At 36.0% G+C, this 20,476-nt stretch overlaps 1 protein-coding gene across 2 annotated transcripts in view; it reads right to left on the minus strand.

The window, feature by feature from the left end:
* Positions 1–20,476, minus strand: part of TRIM33 (tripartite motif containing 33) — a 60,974-nt gene that overhangs the window by 25,494 nt on the left and 15,004 nt on the right. For both annotated transcript variants that reach the window (XM_079760788.1, XM_079760789.1), the window contains exons 2-8: positions 19,588–19,706; positions 19,023–19,167; positions 18,726–18,858; positions 7,857–7,973; positions 5,161–5,275; positions 1,939–2,085; positions 1,372–1,489 (exon numbers count right to left, since the gene is read on the minus strand). In XM_079760788.1, coding sequence (XP_079616914.1) covers positions 1,372–1,489; positions 1,939–2,085; positions 5,161–5,275; positions 7,857–7,973; positions 18,726–18,858; positions 19,023–19,167; positions 19,588–19,706 — 894 coding nt within the window. The remainder of the gene's footprint in view (positions 1–1,371; positions 1,490–1,938; positions 2,086–5,160; positions 5,276–7,856; positions 7,974–18,725; positions 18,859–19,022; positions 19,168–19,587; positions 19,707–20,476) is intronic.

Raw genomic sequence — 20,476 nt, forward strand, 5'->3', positions numbered from 1 at the left:
GTCCCAAAGCCAAATAATAGGCTTTTGATTACTCAGATATATTACCTGCCCTTATGCTTTATTTACAGAAAATTTAAGAGTTCAAAGAGATGTTATTAGAGAAAGCCCATCTAGTCAACCTAAATCAGCGGTCGCCAACCGGTGGTCCAGGGACCACTAGTAGTCCGTGAGGTCCAAAAGGTTGGCAACCACTGGTTTAAGGAAACCTTTGGAGCAGCGGTCACCAACTGGTGGTCTGCAGACCACTGGTGGTTGGTGAGGTCCGAAAGGTTAGTGACCGCTGGTCTAAATCAATTCTCCTTTGACAAGATTCAAGGATACTCAAGATTACTATTGCTGATTCCACCTGCTTTTGAATTGCCAAAATATTCAGGGCAGAGTATTGCATTGCTATAAAACTGTCTTCTGTGGAAATCCTGAATGTTTTAAACCACTTATGTCCTTAGAAATGACAATTTTCCTGATTTCTCATATCAATATCCCTGTACCTCTCTTGCTCTCTCCCTTCCCCCATCCAAATCAGAGCCCATTGCTTTCTAAAAACAGCAGGCAAATTTTAGGAAGGTTTGATCTAAGGTAGAGTTGGCAAACCTTTCCTATAACGAGCCAGATATTTTAGGCTTCATAAGAACTGTCATATGTCCTTTGTTTTTTTACTTATTTGCTTTTACAACCCTTTAAAATGTAAAAAACAAATTTAGCTACCATGCCACACAAAAACAGTTTGCTGATGCCTAGTCTAAGGCTTTAGCCAAATCTGAATATACCCAAACACTACTTTTTCATAGAAGGCTGTCCACTTCTGCTTTGATAGCTTCTATCCACAGTTCTGATTGTTGGGAAAGTTTGGGGATTTTGCCTTGTTTTAAACTGAGCTATTGGTCTGTCGCTCTGTAACTTCCACCTATGGTCCTTAGGTCCACACTGTGAAGTAACAAAAGCAAAGTCCATTTCTCTTCCATGTGAAAGAGCTACTTTTATCTTTCAAACATTCCTCAGGACACAACTTTCGGACACATCAGCATCCTGGACATCCTCCTCTAGAGGACAATTTGGTTCAATTAATATAAAAACTACTAAGCATCTAAGAAATTCTTCCAGAGAATGAAGACCCGTTTGCTAAGCTTCAATGAAAGAGTCAATGTCAATTTAACAGATGTGAGGAAATGTTAAAAATGGTACACATTTTTAAAAACTATACAGGAGACTCTCAACATTCTTAAAGACATAATGAACATAGTGTTTGAGTTTCCAATGAAAAACATATTTTCCAAGAGTGAAGTTAAAAAACTTTCAGTATATAAAATTTGCTTTAGATACTTTCTCCTAATTCAGTGTTCCAAGTTATTCATAAAACTAATTATTTCTTACCTAAATTGACTACATTCTTTGCCCAGAAGGTGGGATCACAATGAAAACGTATTGCTCCATTAGCAGCAGGGACGGGATCACAACGAGCTTTCAAAATATGGCGCAATTGAAAAGTAATCTTAAAGGGGAAAAATTCACATTAGTCTTAAAATTAAATATCACTTAGAAAAACATAAGATAAAGACATAAAAAAGCTCATGTAGCCCCACAGTGTCAGTCTCAAATGAAACAATATCAGTGTGTCAAAGACTACCTATATTAACAATCAAATGCACATGCTTGCATTTCTGATGATAAACTGCATACAATACTAGGTATCTTCAAAACAAAATACTGTATGATTCCACTTACAAGAAATTCTAGAAAAGACAAAAAATCAGACTAATAGTTGCCTAGGGCCTGGGGTAGAGGGGAACAAGGAAACTTGAGTGGGTGATGGAGATTTTCTAGATCTTACTGTGGTGGTGAATACATCTGCCAAAATTCAAATCTACACTTTAAACAGGTGCCGTTCCTGAATGCATAATAAAGTCAACCCAAAGAAAATAAAGACAACATGTGTCTCACCAGTCGCTTGCTGTACAGCAGGGCTGTGCTGCTGCCACTCGCAATTGCCCAGTTTGTAAAGTTCATAACGTGCTTCACCTGCCGCGAGAGTCCTGTGATGTCATTCTGCTGCTGTATTAACTTCATCTGTCTTTCTTTTGTAACAGTCTGAAACAGAACAAGAGGTTCACCCAAGAATTCTGTATGAAAACAATCGTCATTATTTCTATGGAAAATGAACACAGTACTGCCTGGCCGGTGTGGCTCAGTGGTTGAGTGTCGACCTATGAACCAGGAGGTCATGGTTAGATTCCTGGTCAGGGCACATGCCCAGTTGCGGGATCGATCCCCAGTAGGGGACGTGCAGGAGGTAGCTGATCAATGATTCTCTCACATCACTACCGTTTCTCTCTCTCTCCCTCTTCCTTCCTCTCTGAAATCAATAAAAATTAAAAATTAAAAAAAGAAAAGAAAATGAGCAAAATACCTACTAGCGTATATATATTTTTTAACATGGAAAAGTTAACAAACTCCTCGTTATTTAATGAGCCTACGATCAAAAGAAAAGTTATTCACAAAAGTGGGACTAAAACTTAGTTCTCTAGAGAAACTGTTACTTATATCTCTTTTCTCCTTCAAAAGATGAAATGTCTTTGTTATACTGTCTTTCTATCAGGCTAATCCAGACATTTTTCAACCAGTGTGCCACAGCAAGCACACGGTGTGCCACAACAATTTTTAAAACATGCAATACCTGACCTCTTTTCCCTTAGAATGTCAAGTAAAAAAATGACAACAGCCAACACAACAATAGCCATCCAATGTGAATGAATCAAAATTATACCTTTTTTGGGGGGTGAGATCAGCAAAAAATATTTTTTTTATGTGCCGAAGAATTTAGTTATTAGTTTATGTGTGCCATAAGATGAAAAAGGTTGAAAATCACTGTGCTAATACATTATACGGAGACTACAGCACCATGAGATGACTTTTAGAAATAATGTTATATAATCTTAACTCACTACACTTTTCAGGCCGAAGAAAACTTTCTGTTACCAGTGCCACCTACTGGTGTGGCATGAAGCTGATGTTCAAATCTCTCCTCTTAAATACTCAGACAAAATGAGAAAGATGAATTCCACAGTTCTAAGAGTAGAGGTTAGGGAAAGTTTTGATCTGACAGTAGTTCATAAAGAACAAGTGAGTGGGTGAGGGTTGAAGGAAAGACTAATTTGGAAAAAATGCTGCAAAGGAAAAAAATAAACTGCTTTTTGGGAAGTAGAAGTCCCAGAAAGGATAGGTAATGTCCTATGTCCTTTGACATTCAGCACACCAAACAACCTATTTACTTCGCTCTTAACCACTTTTTCTTTTTTTTACAAAAATGACTCAACTTGATTTATTAGACAATTTTTTCTCTAAGGAAACAAGTTGCCCAATTTATAATGTAAAATCAATGAATAACAGTATTTGACTGACAGAAGTTTGACAACTTCCCTGGAAATCTTCCCTCTTATAAAACTTAGGAAAAACTCTATTTTATAAGCTTAAAAACATATTACACTAGAAAACATCTATTGTTTAAATTATCAGCACATTAGGAGTATGTATCAGATTTAATATTAGATATTTATGTATATTTTAGCATTAAGAGGCATCTTTTAATTCTAAAGTTCTTGAAATGGTTTAAAGACATTATTTTAGACCTATCGTTAAAATGTATTTACAGTAAATTAAAGAATATAAAAAAATCATTACATGCCCACTGCTCTCTCTGTTCCCATGGTCCTTTTGAAAACAAAAATCTATCAGGGTTAAGTGCAACTGGCTGGATGTGTAATAGGAAAGAGACCATCAACTCTAACAATATGTGTTAGAGAACTTTGAATCTCACAATGTGCCTCAATGGAAAGATGAAATTCAGAAATAACACTACACTGACAATTTCTTTCATTTATATGTCTAATATTTCTAAGTGCTCTATGAGGAAACGGAACAGAAAAAAATCTACTATGGAAAATTTGAGGTTAATAGTAATGAGGTTACTAGTAATAAAGTAATCAAAAAATAGGCCTACTCATGTAGGCCCTGGCTGGTGTGGGTCAGCGGTTAGAGCGTCGGCGCACAGACCAAAGGATTGCAGGTTCAATTCCCAATCAAGGCACATTCCTAGGTTGCAGGTTCAATCTCTGCCCCCCAAGAGGGGCATGTGCAGGAGACAACCAATCAATGTGTGTCTCACATCAATGTTCGCTCGCTCGCGCTCTCTCTCTCTCTCTCTCTCTCACTCTCCCTACTCCCTCCCTTCCACTCTCTCTAAAAATCATTGGAAAAAAATATCTGCTCAACAGTGCAGAAAATATAACCCCATATCATGTAATCCTACTTAAGAGCACAAAATTTTGGGAACCAATCAACTATAGTCAGTAGAGATGATGAATCTGATTAAAACTTAGTTTGGATTTCACTAATTGATTGAATTCGCGTATAGAAATTTACATCTACATATTAATCTCAAATAGTAAAACAAAGACCTAATATAACAAAACTATCAGTAAGTTTAAAGTTTACAAATTTCGCCCAGCCAGTGTGGCTCAGTGGTTGATCATCCACCCATAAGCCAAGAGGTCACTGGCTGGATTCCCAGCCAGGGAACATGCCCGGTTGTGCGCTCAGTCCCCAGTGGGGGGGTGCCGGAGGCGGCCATTGATGTTTCTATCTCTCTATCCCACTCCCTCACTTTATCTCTTTAAAAAAAAAAAATCAGTAAAAATCTATTTTATAAATAAAGTTTACAAATTTCAAAATGAGCGCACTTTTTGCAAAACTATGGAAAATTTTTTTAAATTAAGTGAAACATGCAAATGACTCAAGCAAACTCCCAATATACATTCATATGTATGTAAAAGTTAAATTGAGAATCTGGGAGGAGGGGAGGGAGGGAAGGTGACACAATGTGATGGGTTAGCTTTGTCTTCAGTTACATCACATTTTAGTAATAATTCTTTCATTCCTAAGAGGACAATACTAATTTATACAGCTAAAATCAGTGGTATTAAATTGTGGTGCAAAATAACTACCTCAAAAAAGGCTCTATTTTCCAATAGAACATTTAAAAAAAAATTTTTTTTTAGTTTACTTCCATATCCCCCCGAAACCAATCTAAAAGACTTTTTGATAAACATTAAAAAACAGCTAAAGATCAACAAGCAGTTTTTGTTTGATTTTGGCTTTGAACCGTACCTCTAGCTGCTGTAAGAGAGATTTTCCTTTCTTATTAATTTCATTGATAAGGGTGAAAATGGCCACTTTTATTTCCTGTTCTACTCGTTTGTTAGTCTCATTTACTTCTTTTATCCTGAATAAGAGAAATGCATCATTAGGTTATCAATTTATCTCTAAATCATCAACTTACAGAAATTCAACTGGGCACTTAACCGAGCAATTAAAATTAAACCTTTGTCAAAATGTACTACTTATGTTTCAGCAGACCTGATCACTCATTTTGGTTCAAGCAAGTTATGTATATGAACAAAGAATGGATTAAATATTCAGTCATTTTAAATTAAATTCATAAAGGCCAGTTTATTGATCTAGTTGGTAATCTCCTTTAGCTCCCATGACATGAATGTTATATACAAATATCTGACATCAATGATTGCTGGTATCAAATCTGGCACACTGGTTCTATTTAATCTTAATGCTTTTGAAGAACAATGTGCAAAAAAACCATGTTGCAACCAATAATTATCTTTTCAAATAATAGGAATTAAGTTTAGAAGCATTAATTTTCATTTATAACTTAACCATTTCAAATATGGGTTCTAATATGCTCTTTCATAAATCTTCTCAAAATGGTTTATTGTATACAGTTAAAGGCATAAAACATTTTTCAATCCATTCTTTTAAAATAGCTGTTAGATGTTCTAGAAATAGGTATAAGCTCCCACTGTGGTTAGACAAGTTTTGGTTGCATATTTTATTTACAAAATAAATAGGGGAAAATCCCACCAATATGAATAAATAAAATGTTAAACAACCATAAGAAGGAAGCCTTCAACTTTTATTCACTCTACTTCTGTACAAACTATAACCCACACTTTCAACCCATAAATTGACCTTTATTTGCCAAATTCAAATCTGAGGACTTTAATACACTTAATCATAATAACATAGTTTTCTCTCCTTTGTCTGTATATCAGTGCTTGTTTGGGCACTTATTTAAAAATTTTATGCAATTCTGTCCTTAAAGTCATTTTTTTAAATGAGAGTACTGATTACTAATGATAAGACATATGGGACTCAAACTTAAAATGATTTTGGCCAAAGATTGAAATCATTAAGCATGCTGAAAGCAGAGAGGATTTAGCCAGAGTCAGAATCTCATTGGATTTAAGCATGTCTACTATATGTTCAATTGTGAAGGAAGACAAATATGAATGTACATTGAAAAATGGAGAAAGGTCACCAAAAAATATGTCTAAGAGGAGAAGCATCATTAATACCTTTTTTTAAAGTTTTCTGAAGATGAAATCATCAATCTCCCCAACCCTTTGCAATCTTATAAAACATAAACTTATTGCTCTACTTCTCTACATAAATTCAGAAACATGTATACAAAATATGTATAAAACATATAGACAAAAATATGAGAATGCCATGTGAATCAACTCATCCTTTCTCTGAAAAGAACGTCCATCTGTAATTTATGAGAAGACAGTTATCATCTCCAATATCACCCATAATATATCAACATACCCAAAAAACCCTGACATATCCATAAGAACTAACCATCCATGATTAGTGTGTCTGTGTATTTACATATATGTGCAACTTCTTAAGATGAAAATTCTACCACCTTACTGTCCAATACATATAATTTAGTATTTTCTAACACACAATGAACCATTCATTCATTCATGTATTTAATATTTTTTAGTATCTACTAGGTGCCATCTTAAATAATCATAAATGAATTTTAATATTCCAAGAGTACCTAAAAGTCCTAGTATTTGTGAATCTGAATAATCAGCATCTATCAACTCTATTCATAAATCCAGGAATATACAAGTTTTAATTATGCCAGCTCCAAGTGTTAGTCTTCCTACATTAAGGAAGACTATCTATTCACTTATGAAACTTACTCATATTTGCCTTATCTATAAAGTTGGTTTATTTATAAATGAACCAAAATCAAATTTTTTAAATTCTTATGATGTAATTCATAAAAATAATGGCAAAAATAAAAATTTGAGTTTACTATGTGCTATATATTCATCTTATAATAATACTTTAAGAGAAGCACTGTTTTTTAACGCTTGTTTTACAGATGAGAAAATAAGTTTGTCCACCCTCTTCATATTCTCTCTCCTGTGTCTTCCAGAGTCTCTATTAAATTTTATAATTCAGTCCTGGCCAGGTATTTCAGTTGTTTGGAGCGCTGTCCCATACACCACAAGGTTGCAGGTTTGATTCCCAGTCAGAGCACATACCTAGGTATGGGTTCTATCCCCAGTCAGGGAGCATACAGAAGGCAACCAATTAATGGTTCTCTCTCACATAGATGTCTCTCTCGCTCTCTCAAGATCAATAAAAACATATCCTCAAGTGAGGATTATTTTTTTTTAATTTATAATTCAAATCCCTACATATTAATTGTATTTTTCACATTTAACTAAGGTTACAAAGACTAGAGTCTTATTAATTACAAAACAGTCAAAGATGTATCCTAAAAGACTATTCAAAAATTTGGTCAATTAAATTTTACTGAATTAACAAATATTATACTCCAAACTCAAACTTATACTATTTACCCCTCCCAAAAACTACTATTTTTTTAATATGCTTAGTATTAATATATTTTTTAAGAAATTTAAACTGAACCCACTGTATTTAATAATCCTTTAAGTGAAATTATAGTTTTAAGGCAACACACTTACCTATTCTGCACCTGAGTAGCTGCAAAATGAACGTAATTCTTCTTCTCAAGAAGCTTAGCTAGTAGATTCTCAATGGCACCTTTCTGGTTTTGAAAAGCTTCTTCCAAAAACTGGTACCTTAAAGCCAAAACAAAAACTACATTTAAAACAGGAAATTATTAAGATTTTGGAAACGAGGAACTGCTGCACAGGTAAATCTTGAAAGCTTACTTAAATGATCAGCATTATATGCTGGCCACACATACATTACGTCAATAGCAACTTTTAATTACCAATAGCTCCCCATCTGACCCAACCCTGAAAAGCCATTGTAAGGTTAAAAAAATAACTTAAAAACTGTTCAAGTGCTCTTACATTAGAGTTCTGATTCAGGATGACTTTTTTTTTTAATCCAAATATTAGCAAAAGTTTAATAAACAAGCTGCTTTCTCTCTGGTGATAATGTACCTTATGAAAACAGTATGCGTAGATAGGAAACCTTGATTTGTCATCATAGCTCTAAACCTAGCTCCCTGAGAGGACTAAGAGCAGATATGAATTTGTGTCATTTCTACCAGCTATTTGGATCTCATCTGAAAAGCTTTTTTAACTTTAGAAGAATTTACAGAAAAAACAAAAATGAGTTTGACAAAGGTTCTTCTTAAGGTAGTTGTTCTCAACTTTCACTGAGAAACTAAAACCATCTAGGATGGTTTACCAGTATTCTTAAAATACTTTTAAAGATTCTGATGTCCAAAATGTAATATAAGATTCTTATTAACCAGTCTGGAGTAGCAATAAGGCATCAGTATTATTTTAAAGCTCTCTAGGTACTTATATATCTAAGATTGCAAATATCTACTTTAAAGCTTATTTACAGACATTCATCAATCCATCCAATTTTTCATTTAAAGGCCAAATTCCAAGAAGCTATTTCTTTAGGAAAATATTTTCAACACCATTATAAACCATCTTACTCTTTAATAAAAATGCCTGACATCAGGTTTTAAGCAACCACTCTCTCTTAAACCATATTAATGCTCAAAAATAATCCACAAATACCCTTCTCTAACTATATACACAAAACTGCAATAGGGGGTAAAAAATATTAAGGTGGAGCAAAGGAAACTTTCCCTCGCAGCCATGACGGACGGAGTAATGGGTACCACACTAGCCTGCTCCCAAAAACTATAAAACAAGACAAAAATATATGAGGCAACTGTACTCAGTCACTAGAAAGCCTTTGCCAAGCTCATTTTCCAGAGAAATTCTGCAGTCCTTTGGAGAGAATCACCATCACCCTGCCTCTCTGTCTGTAGACAATTTCATGGTAACTGGCACAGAGAGCTAGAGACCAAGCAGAGTACAAAAGTTTCTTTGAGCTGAGGAGGCAGAAATCAGGGCTGGAACTACTAAGCACCTGGAATCCATGGAACAGGGTCCTGGAATAGAAGGAGCTGTGCAGAGAGAGGTTGAGGAATAAGTGAATCCCTCACAAACCCAGGTGCAATATCTGTGCTACACGTGCACAGAATAAGGTCTTGCAGCTGCTACAAAGTTGACTATGGAAGAAAAAAACTAGAGGTCAAGCAGTTCTGGCAGACAGAATTCCAGCTGAGCCAGTGGGGGAAGGGACTTTGTTCACCTCCCAGGCATCTACCTAAGAAACCAGAAAGGCCACACCTTAAAGGAAAATAACTATAGTTGGAAAAACTTCTACCCTAGGCCTATCTTGTCCTAACAAAGCCTAAAACCAAACCTTCATTTGATCTTTCAAGAAACACATTTTAGAAGTTAAGTCCAACCAAGTTACAGGCTTGGGAAATACCTTGGGCTTTCCACAGACCATCCCTAAGTAAGTGTAAAAACAAGCTTACCAAAAAAAAAAAAAAAAAAGGTAATCAATCAACCAGTAATTTAACTGCCCCCTAGAACAATAATTAAAGAGTCTGCAGAGAAAGAGAATCCCAAAGTTTCAATAATATATTACCCACAATATCCAAATCTCAATAAAAACTCACTAGGCATTCAAAGAAATAGGAAAGTATGACTCAAAGGAAAACATACTAAAAAAAAAAAACAAACAAAAAAAACTGACACAAGATAGTCCAGATGTTCTATTAATCTAAAATTTTAAATGGGCTATCATACATTTTTTTCAAAATTTAAATGAAAAGAGGTTCTTAACAAGTAAACTGATGGGAAAGCTCAGCAGAAAAAAAAGGAAACTATTAAAAAAAAAAAAAGAAATGGACATTCCAAAAAAGTACAATAATTGAAATAATTCACTGGATGGGCGTGGCAGCAAATGGGTGATGGCTGAAGAAAGGGTTAGTGAAAATGAACACAAATAAAAAGTTTTAAAGTCTGAAGAAGAGAGAATAGATTGAAGGAAAATGAACAAAGCCTCAGAGACCTGTGTGACAAAATCAAACAGTTTAACATATGTGTGTGCCTGGAGTCCCACAAAACAGTAAGAATGTGGGGGGAAATTTTTTGAATAATGGGTCAACTTCCCAAGTTTAATAAAAGCCATAAACTTACAGATACAAGAAGCTCTGAGAACCACACACACAATCTATAAAATGGAATACATACCTAAAAACATCATAGTCAAATGGTAAAGACCAAAGAAAAAGAGAAAACCTTAAAAGCAGCCAGATATAGCATTAAAAACAAAAAGAGGCCAGAATAAAAAATAATGACAGCTTTTAAATGTTGAAAGAAAAAATGTCAACCCAGAATTCTATAACTAGTGCAAACATCCTCCTAAACTGAGACTATTCCAGTGAACAGAAACGGAAAGTATTCATTTCCAGCAGACCTGCAAAACAAGAAATGCTGAAGGATATACTTCAGTACAAAGAAGCATAGTAAGAGATGGTAACTCATATACAGGAAGGAATAAATGGGTAAATATAAAAGCCTGGGATTTTGTTTTCCCTTCTCATAATTTCCTTCAAAGATAGCTTTTTTCTTTAAGTACTGTATGGTAAGGTTTATAACGCATGTATGACTAACTGATATGGCATTAGTACAAAGGATAAGGGTTTGATAACCTATATTCTTTCATAAGGTTACTATATTTGTGAAGTGGTAAACAGTACAATATTTTAAGTAGACTATAAGTTAAAGCTGCATATCATTAGCCCTAACGCAATCACGAAAAATAATTAAGAGGTATAACTTAAAAAGCCAAAAGTGGATATAAAATGAAATACCAAATAAAGTTTTAACTTAAAAGATAGCAGGAAAGAAACAACATAGCCCTGACAGCGTGGCTCAGTGGTTGAGCATCGACCTATGAACCAGGAGGTCAAGGGCACATGCCCGGGTTGCAGGCTCAGTCCCAAGTGGGGGGCATGCAGGAGGCAGCTGATTAATGATTCTTTCTCATCACTGATGTTTGTATCTCTCTCTTCCTTCCTCTCTTAAATCAATAAAAATATTTAAAAAAAAAACACAACAAAGTGCAAAAGAGAAAAAATACAAAAAGTAAATGGCAAACTTAAACCTAACCATATTGATTATTACATTATATGCAACAGGATTAAAACATTCCAATTAAAAGAGAAAGGGCTTCCAACTAAGAGACAGAGCAAAGGGCCCTCAACTATTTATACACCTTAAACCTGATTTCTATGAAAAGACACACAGAGAATTGGTAATTCCTGTATTTAGGCAACTTTATTATCTCTTTTTTCCTTATATCTATATAAATAAATATTTGTTAGTGAATGAAATGTCTAAATCTGTGTCAAATACAGATGTTCCTCAACTTACGATGGGGTTATGTTCTGATAAACCCATTGTAAGCTGAAAATATCTTGTCAAAAATGCATTTAACACACCTAACCTACTGAACATCATAGCTTAACCTAACCTACCTTAAAAGAGCTCAGAACACTTACATTAGCCTACAATTGGCCAAAATCACATCACTGCCACTGCTCAGCATTACAAGAGACTATCACACCACATATCACTAGATCAAAATACTTTAAGTCAAAATATTGTAAGTCGAACCATCGTAAGCCAGAGACCACCTGTCCTATTCTAGGTAGGCTCTTGGGACTCTGTGAATAAAAGGTGGAACCAGCCTGGCCCACATGGCTCAGTGGTTGAGCATAGGTCTATGAACCAGGAGGTCACAGTTCGATTCCCAGTTAGGACACATGCCCAGGTTGCAGGCTTGATTCCCAGATCAAGTATTTTCAAAGTTTGGATTTGGGTATGAAAACACAGTGGAGTCAAGGATGGTGCCAGGATATCTGACCTATACAACAAGAGAGAGAAAAAAAAAATGCACTGGCCACAAATGGAGATGGGGCAAGCCTGCCAGTGAAAAAGCTTTGGAGAAGATGACCAGTTCAATTTTAAATATATTTGATAAAGCAGACACTCAAGTCGAGTTGTTACAGTCTGTAGAAGAGATAAATCTGAAAGTACAGAATACTGACAAATATATAAATATGGACATCATCAGCATATGAATGTTATTTAAGACCACATGATGTAGCTGTAAATAATGGAGTAAGACCTGGCATATCTAACATTAGGAGATCCAGGAAGGTAAGCAAATGAGACTGAGAAGTAGTAATCAGTGTAGTACAAGGAAACCTACAAAAATGTGGTCTCCTGGTAGCCAAGTAAGTAAAATGTATTAAGGGAATTATCAACCATGTCAAATGTTGCTGACATATATGATATTAAGATGATTACCAAGAAATGACCTCTAGATTTAGTAAAGCAATGGTATTGGTGACCTTGGGGGGAAAAAAGTTGGTAGAATGCTGACAGTCAAGTGTGTATATATTTAAGAGGAAAATGAGACAGTAGAAATGGCTCTCTTCAAATATAAGCATACTTTCAAAAAGTTTTGCTGCAGCCCTAACTGGTTTGGCTCAGTGGGTAGAGCATCGGCTTGAAGGCTGAAGGGTCCCAGGTTCGATTGTGGTCAAGGGCACATGCCCAGGTTGCAGGCTCGATCCCCTGTAGGGCCGTGCTGGAGGCAGCCAATCAATGATTCTCACATTATTGATGCTTCTATCTCTCTCTTTCCCTCTCCGAAATAAATAAATTTCCAAAAAAAATTTTGCTGCAAAGAGGGATGGGAACAGCTGTTGGCAGGAAAAGTAGGTTAAAGAAAAGGTTTTGTATTTTCTTTGTTTTTAAAGATTAAAAAAAAATAGAATATTGAATACTGATAGGAATAACTACTAAAGACTGAAAAACTGACATCAGCAGAAAAGGACAAACTGCTGAAGCAATGTCCTTGGCTAGACAACATGAGATGGAATCTAAGTGTGTTAGTGGAGAAATTGGCTTTATAGAGAGACAAGCATATAATGGTGTCCCAGTTCCAGGCATCACAACCAAATTCAAGAAGGGAAAGGCTAAAAAAGGCTGACACCTGCAACATTTGTCCCTTTCATCAGGAAGGCAAAAGCTTTCTGAAAATCACCCACAAAGCAGAATTCCACTTATGTTTTATGGCCATAAACTGTGGATCAGAGCTACCCTAATGCCAGGAATGCTGAGAGAGACAATACTTAGCTTTTCCAGTCTCTATATTTGATGCTAGACGAGACAGGAGTTGAGAATTCTCAACATATCTCAAAATGTATGGCATATGACATTAGCTCTCTTCAAATGAGAGATGATCCTTCCATCCATTATTTAAATATACTTAAAAACTGCTTAGAGCCCTGGCCTTGTGTTCAGTGATTAGACACTGGCCTGCTCACCAGGGGGTCTCAGGTTCAATTCCTGGTCAAGGGCATGGACATGGGTTGCAGGTTCAACCTCCACCCCCGGTTGGGGAGTGTGTGGGAGGCAACCAGGAGGTATGTCTCCCTCACATCTGTTTCTCTCTCTCCTCTCCCTCACCCTTCTTCTCCCCGCCTCTCTCTCCCCTTCCTCCCCATCCCTTCCACTCTCTCTAAAAATCAATAGGAAAAATATCCTCACTCCTTGGGAGAGGATTTAATTTTCAAAATAATTAAAATAAAAAACTGTTTAAAATCATGTGAGAGAGATAGAACTTATGAACTGGTGAACTTCACTGTAAGGCAATCTTTTTAATTAGAAATGAACCCCAAATGTCAACATTTAGAGGCTTCTTTTGATCATTCACTTTCTCCAGAGAGTTAAAAGGCCTCTATTTCCAGAAAGGGAAATAGAGAGAAATAGTGAAATTGGAAGCAAGTTGGGGGAAGTGAAAGTCCCAGTTTAGTGTGCAGATTTAATGTTAATCTTTACAATTTGGCCAAATTCCTCATCCCCACCCTCCATTTAGACCTAATATCCCCAAGTTCAAAGCCTTTGATTTTATTTATTCAAAGAATAAGCCCAACTTTTGTGATACCTATTACCTCTAGAGTGGCTTCCTTTCTATCTCCTTTACCCTTGGGTTGTAGTTCACTCAACTCAACTAAGTCAAATATCAGAATCACTAGATATTCAATATTCTTGTTTTTTTAAAATTAACTGAAATCTCCATTGGTGACTTCTTGATATTTATAAGTCTATACTTTTCTTTATTCATTTACTGTGAGGAGAATTATTAGAGTAAGGAGGCATAACCCCATGGTTTAACTAGAAACCATGTAACATTTTAAGGTACAAAATGTCATAAAGTTCTAAAGCTGCTTTCCTTTTTAAGAACTTACAAGACCATAAAGAAATGTCTGAGCCAACAGAAGTTGTTAACTTGAGACAATATAGGATACACCTGGTGGACAAAAAGAGATTACCACTTTAATAACAAATTAAAAGCTAAAGTGCCGGCACCAATGAATTCTCTGTTACAATAACCTTGGGCAGCCTGTGAAGAAGTGGATGGCTCATCAAGACTAACAGACTATTAAAGCTTTAATAAAGTAGTGCCACCATAGCATCAGCAGTCCCTGATATGGTTTCAACAGTACAAAAATACATACAGCAGGCTAAAGGAACATGGTACTCAGTGATAGGTCCCGAAAATGTTTTCTTCTCTGCCTCAATCTCAAAAATATGCCAACAGCAATTTTCCTTCCTGCCCAAGGATCCCAATTTACATTTACTATACTGCCACAGGGTTATTTCAATTCACCAGTTTACTGGTATAATTTGGTTAGAAGGGATTTAGACTTTTTGCAGGTTCTGAGCATAATAATACTGTATTGATATCATGATAATATCAGAAACTAAGGATGAAGGTAGGACTGACTTAAATGCAATGGAGACACACACAACCAACAAAGGCTGCTAATAAATCCTGCAAAGGTCCAAGTACCCGCCCAAACTGGTGAAATTCTTAGGAATAACCTAGGCAGAATAACCTTGACATTCCACAGGTAAAGAAATACAGTTTTTGCCAAGCACCCTTAGAACTAAACAAGAAGCCCAACATTTGGTTGGTATATTTGAATTTTGAATATTACCACACCTGGTAATATTACTAGTACTAATCGATACAACCACCTCAAAGAAGGTCATTCATATTTGAATGGGGGCAGGCCATGTCTGAATTGCAAAAAGTAGTCTATCTCCAGATGTGTTTGCGGCCCTATGATCCACACTCGGAACGATTTTGGAAGTATCAGCAACAGAGATTGTGCAGACTGGAGTTTATGGGGATAGGGGTGGGCTAGAGAGGTCAATGGCGGAAAAGGGGGGACATATGTAATACTTTCAACAATAAAGATTTAATTTTAAAAAATAAAAGTAATACCTGCAAAAAACAAAAAAAGGAGGAGGGAGAGGGAGGGGGAGGAGAGGGGAGGGGGAGGGGAGGGGAGGGGGAGGGGAGGGGAGGGCAGGGGAGAAGGGGGAGGGGGAGGAGGAGGAGGGCGGCTTAAATTCTCCTGTTAAGGAAGCAAAGTCCAACTCTTCAGGCTCTGGAGGATATGGAAAGAGGAAAAGAAAGGTGTGTGGAAGAAGTCATGCCACATGTTCTTGCTTCCCCTTCTTGATTTGGAATTGGAGAGTCCTGGCATGGTGGATCCATCTAAATGGGTCTGCAGGAGTTGATGGACATAGACTAGGGGATGCTTCAAATCAGAAGCCCCTTAGGTAGCTGTACCCAACAGGAATTTGGGCAAGAGCATGAAAGAGGCAGATGGAGGAGGGGAAGGAGAAGAGCCTCAAAATATGGTTTGATGCAGGGGACCCAGCACTCCCAGCTTGACACAGTGAGATGGGTACTGATCTGCTGAAAGGCCCCTCGTCCAGATGAGGCCTGAGAGGTTGAAGAGAGGAGACATTGATGGCCATGGGCATGGGGGGTCAGCAGGCAATAGTTGATGCCATTAAAAACAAACAAACAAACAAACAAATAAATAAATAGATAAAGCCTATGAGTACTACGCAGCAGCAACCACTGGGATTTTGGACCAGAAAATTCCTGGATACTGTGGTAAAATATACGCCATGTAAGAGAAAATTACTGGCTTGCCATTAGGCATTACTTGAGACTGACTCTATGACTTAAGAACATAAAATAACCCTGAAACCTGAAATTCCCATAATGTCTTGGATGATGAAGGAGCACTCTAATAAGGAAGGCAGTGCCTAAAAGAGTTCTGCACACACAGAAACTGTGCAGAAACATGCAACAAGGAGGATGCAAAGATGTACTTATGGCTTTTATGAGCAGGTGCCTAGCCTCTTTTCCCTTAAGTATGATTTTGGAACCATCTGAGGAGCTGCTGAATCCTGTGATCCCACAGGTGGTGCTCTATAAACAGCTATTAACCAACAGAGCTGCTTCATTTAGGGATGACAGTTCCAAGGTGAAGGCACATTCTGTTTGGAAGGCTACCACGCTAACTGAAGAAGGTAACAGCAAATCCTATCAATGAGCTGAACTGCATGCTGTTGTCTCCTATATTTGGGTTTTTTTGAACTCTGCAGTTGGCATCAGAAGTGAGGGTGGTCTTGTGGACTGTTTCTTAACTTCATACAGAAGATGACGAGAAAGACTCTGGGTAAGACTCAATCAAGTATGCCATACTGAACACTTTCAACTTTGACTATAGGGGACCACTGAAGGGTTCTTTTAAAAAAGGGTGGGGAGGGGGGCAACTCCGTATCTTACCAAATCACCCTTGCAGCAATATGGACAGATGAATTTAACAAGATAACTTCAAAACCAGGAGACCAGTTAGAAATGTGTTGAACCTAGGTTTTTAATTCCAATGACATGGGTTCTGCAATAGTCTATCCAGGAAATGTAAAAAGTATGAACTAAAGAAAAGGGGAAAAACATTCAACAATAATTAGGACCTGGTCTATTTTCCTTTATCAAGGAAAATGATAAAGAAAGGGGAAAGATCATGGCTAAACTTTGACAGAGGGGCAGTGGAAGCTTTCTTTCATGAGAAAAAGGATGCCATCTTCTTGTTCTTTTTGAATCTCACCATTAATTTAAAACGCTTAAGAAATCTAAGATTTCTCAAAGATCTAACTGCAGCTGAGAGAAAGTAATCTAGTATCTTACTTCGATTATTACAAAATAATCAAAGGTAAGATTTAGCCCTGAGGGAAAGACAGGCACAAGATTAGTAACCTCAAGTAAACTGTATTCTAGGTTCTATATACCATATGGGAGAAAATAAGCATATGAGCTAAAATAGATCTGGGGTCTGACCACTTTATTCAAATTCTGGTTCTACCACTACAGTGAGACCTTGTACAGATTACTAAAACTTTTTGGGAATAGACTCCCTCTCTCCTTTAAAACAGTCATGATACTAGTACCAACACTTCATGGGTAATTGGTGTGAATTCAGAAAAGTGTAACACAAACTATGGATTAATGTATCACCTCCTTTTTAGGAGAATTCTAAAAGAATTCCAATGAATCTAACAAATTAAAACCTCTAAGACATCTTACAGTTAAAAAACAGATTAAAGTGTGGTTGATCCAACTTAACCTACTCTTTTATGGCATGAGATTCATAAAACCTATTTCCAATTCAGCAGAACTGTTGTAAGAAAATTCTGTATAGCTAAGCAAGACCATCTTTTTAATTGTAATAAATAGATGTCATATCAACTGGGAAATTTACTAGAAAATTTTGTCATATAGCCCTAACCGGTTTGGCTCAGTGGATAGAGCATCGGCCTGCGGACTAAAGGGTCCCAGGTTTGATTCCGGTCAAGGGCATGTACCTTGGTTGCGGGCATATCCCCCGTAGGGGGTGTGCAAGAGGCAACTGATAGATGTTTCTCTCTCATGGATGTTTCTAACTCTCTATCCCTCTCCCTTCCTCTCTGTAAAAAATCAATAAAATATATATAATAAAATTAAAAAAAAAGAAAATTTTGTCATATAACTGACAAATTTCAGTACGTTCTAAAACAGTTAGGATGTAACAAACTGGTGATAAGTAAATACTATTGAATTCTGAGGTTATAACGGGTTAAAATACTAAGATATGTATTAAAGAATTAGTAACTATGATTACTTAGATGCTTATAAATCCCTGATTTTTCTGCAAATTGTAATATCTAAAATGAAATCAGTTTATTTATGCTTTAATGTTAAAATGGGTACCATTTATCCATACCCAGGGGAATATTACCTTTTTAGATGACAGCTTATAGCCTAAATAACACAGCACTTGAAAAAAAGGGTATCTGAACCAAGGCAGAGCAAACAAATACAATTCCATTCTTACAAACCCAAATCCATATAATGCATTTTTAACAAATCATAAAACTATTAGGTATGAATGTGAAAACCATTAACTTATCAAAAATAATGATTTAAGAAATATATAAAATTGAGAATTAAAATGCTAACAAACAAAATTATGGAATACATATTTGCTTTAGGAAAAGTAAATAAGAATTTTTAAAGAACTTTTTATAATATTTCTTGATAAGCAATTATGACTTCTGTACCTATGTTCTTTGTGTTCCAATAGCTGACAGTCTCTACATGTCAGTCTATCACATGTTTCACAGAAAAGTTTCAACTGCTCTTGTTTGTGTACAGGGCAGAAAACAGGGCGCTGACCAGATGCTCCAACAGACTCTGTAGCAAAATAAAACATATATTTTTAAACTAAACAAAATTTTTGTCTAACTTTCTAAATTCTTATCGATACTGGTATCCAAAGCTTATAAAGAATATGCAGAAATGCTATAGGGGCAAAAGAGGGAGATTAATAGTAATCATTAAAATTGCTTCTCTCTTACCTGAAACATCTTCTTTCTTCCTGATCAAGTGATCTTTAGTGAATTTTACTCTTTGATGTGCTTCAATACACGTCTTACATAGCCACTCTCCACATTCTACACAAAAGCCAACTGCACTTGCATTGTCTTCACAACTAGTACATACCTAAAAGAGGAAATAAATACTAAGCTACATTAGATTTATAAAATATAGATCCACAAAATAAAAAGGTGAAAACTGTCTAACTTGCTTCCAAATATACTAATTTATGTACCCAGAATAAAATTATTTTATTATCCATTTATCTTTAATGAGATCCTCTCCTTCCAGATCAAACAGTCAGTGGATAAAAACCTAAGTCTCAGAACACAAAATCTATAAAAGATTTCAATTTTTCAGTAATGATCTTTTGTCTCATTGAGCCAGATTTGAGAGGGTGTAGAATAAAGATACCCTTTATTTTCAATTTGAAAGATGTAACTATAGCAGAACTAGCCTAATTTATGTAACAACCCAAACATGCTTTTCTAGTAATTTACATTTTGATATCAAGATAGAAATATAAAGAAAAATTGAGAAGCATACCTGTTCTGATTTCTCATCAGAACTGCTAGGAGCTTCAGATGTATCTTTCACAAAATAATTATCCACAAGGTCTATCTGTCTGCATTCTTGGCGGCATACTGGGCACCGTATCACACCAACTACAATACAAAATGACAACATTAAGAAATATTTTTCAGAAAAAAATAAGGAAAACTGTGCATGTTGCCCATATGAAAACTACTCATTCAATATGTCACTGACAACACCAAAGAAATGAGCATTAAGAGCTGAGTAAAATAATCCATTGAATTATTCCATTGGAAAAAAATTATATCCTATTTAGGAAGAGAAAGACAATCATTAATATGCAAAAAAGTTTAAAGGTGCATCTTTATTACAATATGTGTTTTTCAAAAGATATCCAGGTCCTACTCCTTGAAAAACCTGTCAGTGTCACTTATCCAGCAAAGGGACTTTACAGCTGTGATTAAATTAAGGCTCTTGAGATGGAAATGCTGTCCTGGATTATTTGATTGGCCCTAAATGCCATCACAAGTAATCTTATAAGAGGGAGGCAGAGGAAGATTAGATTACAAAAAAGGAAAACGCAACTGATAATGGAAGCTTTCGAGATGGAGCCACAAGCCATGAAATACAGGTAACTTCAATAGTGGCCGAAAAACACAAAGAAACAGACTCTCCTCAGAGCCACCAGAAAGAGCCAGAGCTGCGGACACAGACTCTGCAAGACACTCAGTAAAACTGAATTCAAACTTTTAGCCTCCAGACCAGGAAGAAAATAAAATATGTTGTATTAAGGCCCCAAGTTTATGGCAATTTTGTATATTTCAGTTGCTGCTGTAACAATCAATCATCTTATAAATTCTGACTTAGTTCAGAACTACTTGAATTCATGTTAGTGTGGGAA

This window comes from Cnephaeus nilssonii, assembly GCF_951640355.1.
Source record: "Cnephaeus nilssonii genome assembly, chromosome: 21".
Lineage (NCBI taxonomy): Eukaryota > Metazoa > Chordata > Mammalia > Chiroptera > Vespertilionidae > Cnephaeus > Cnephaeus nilssonii.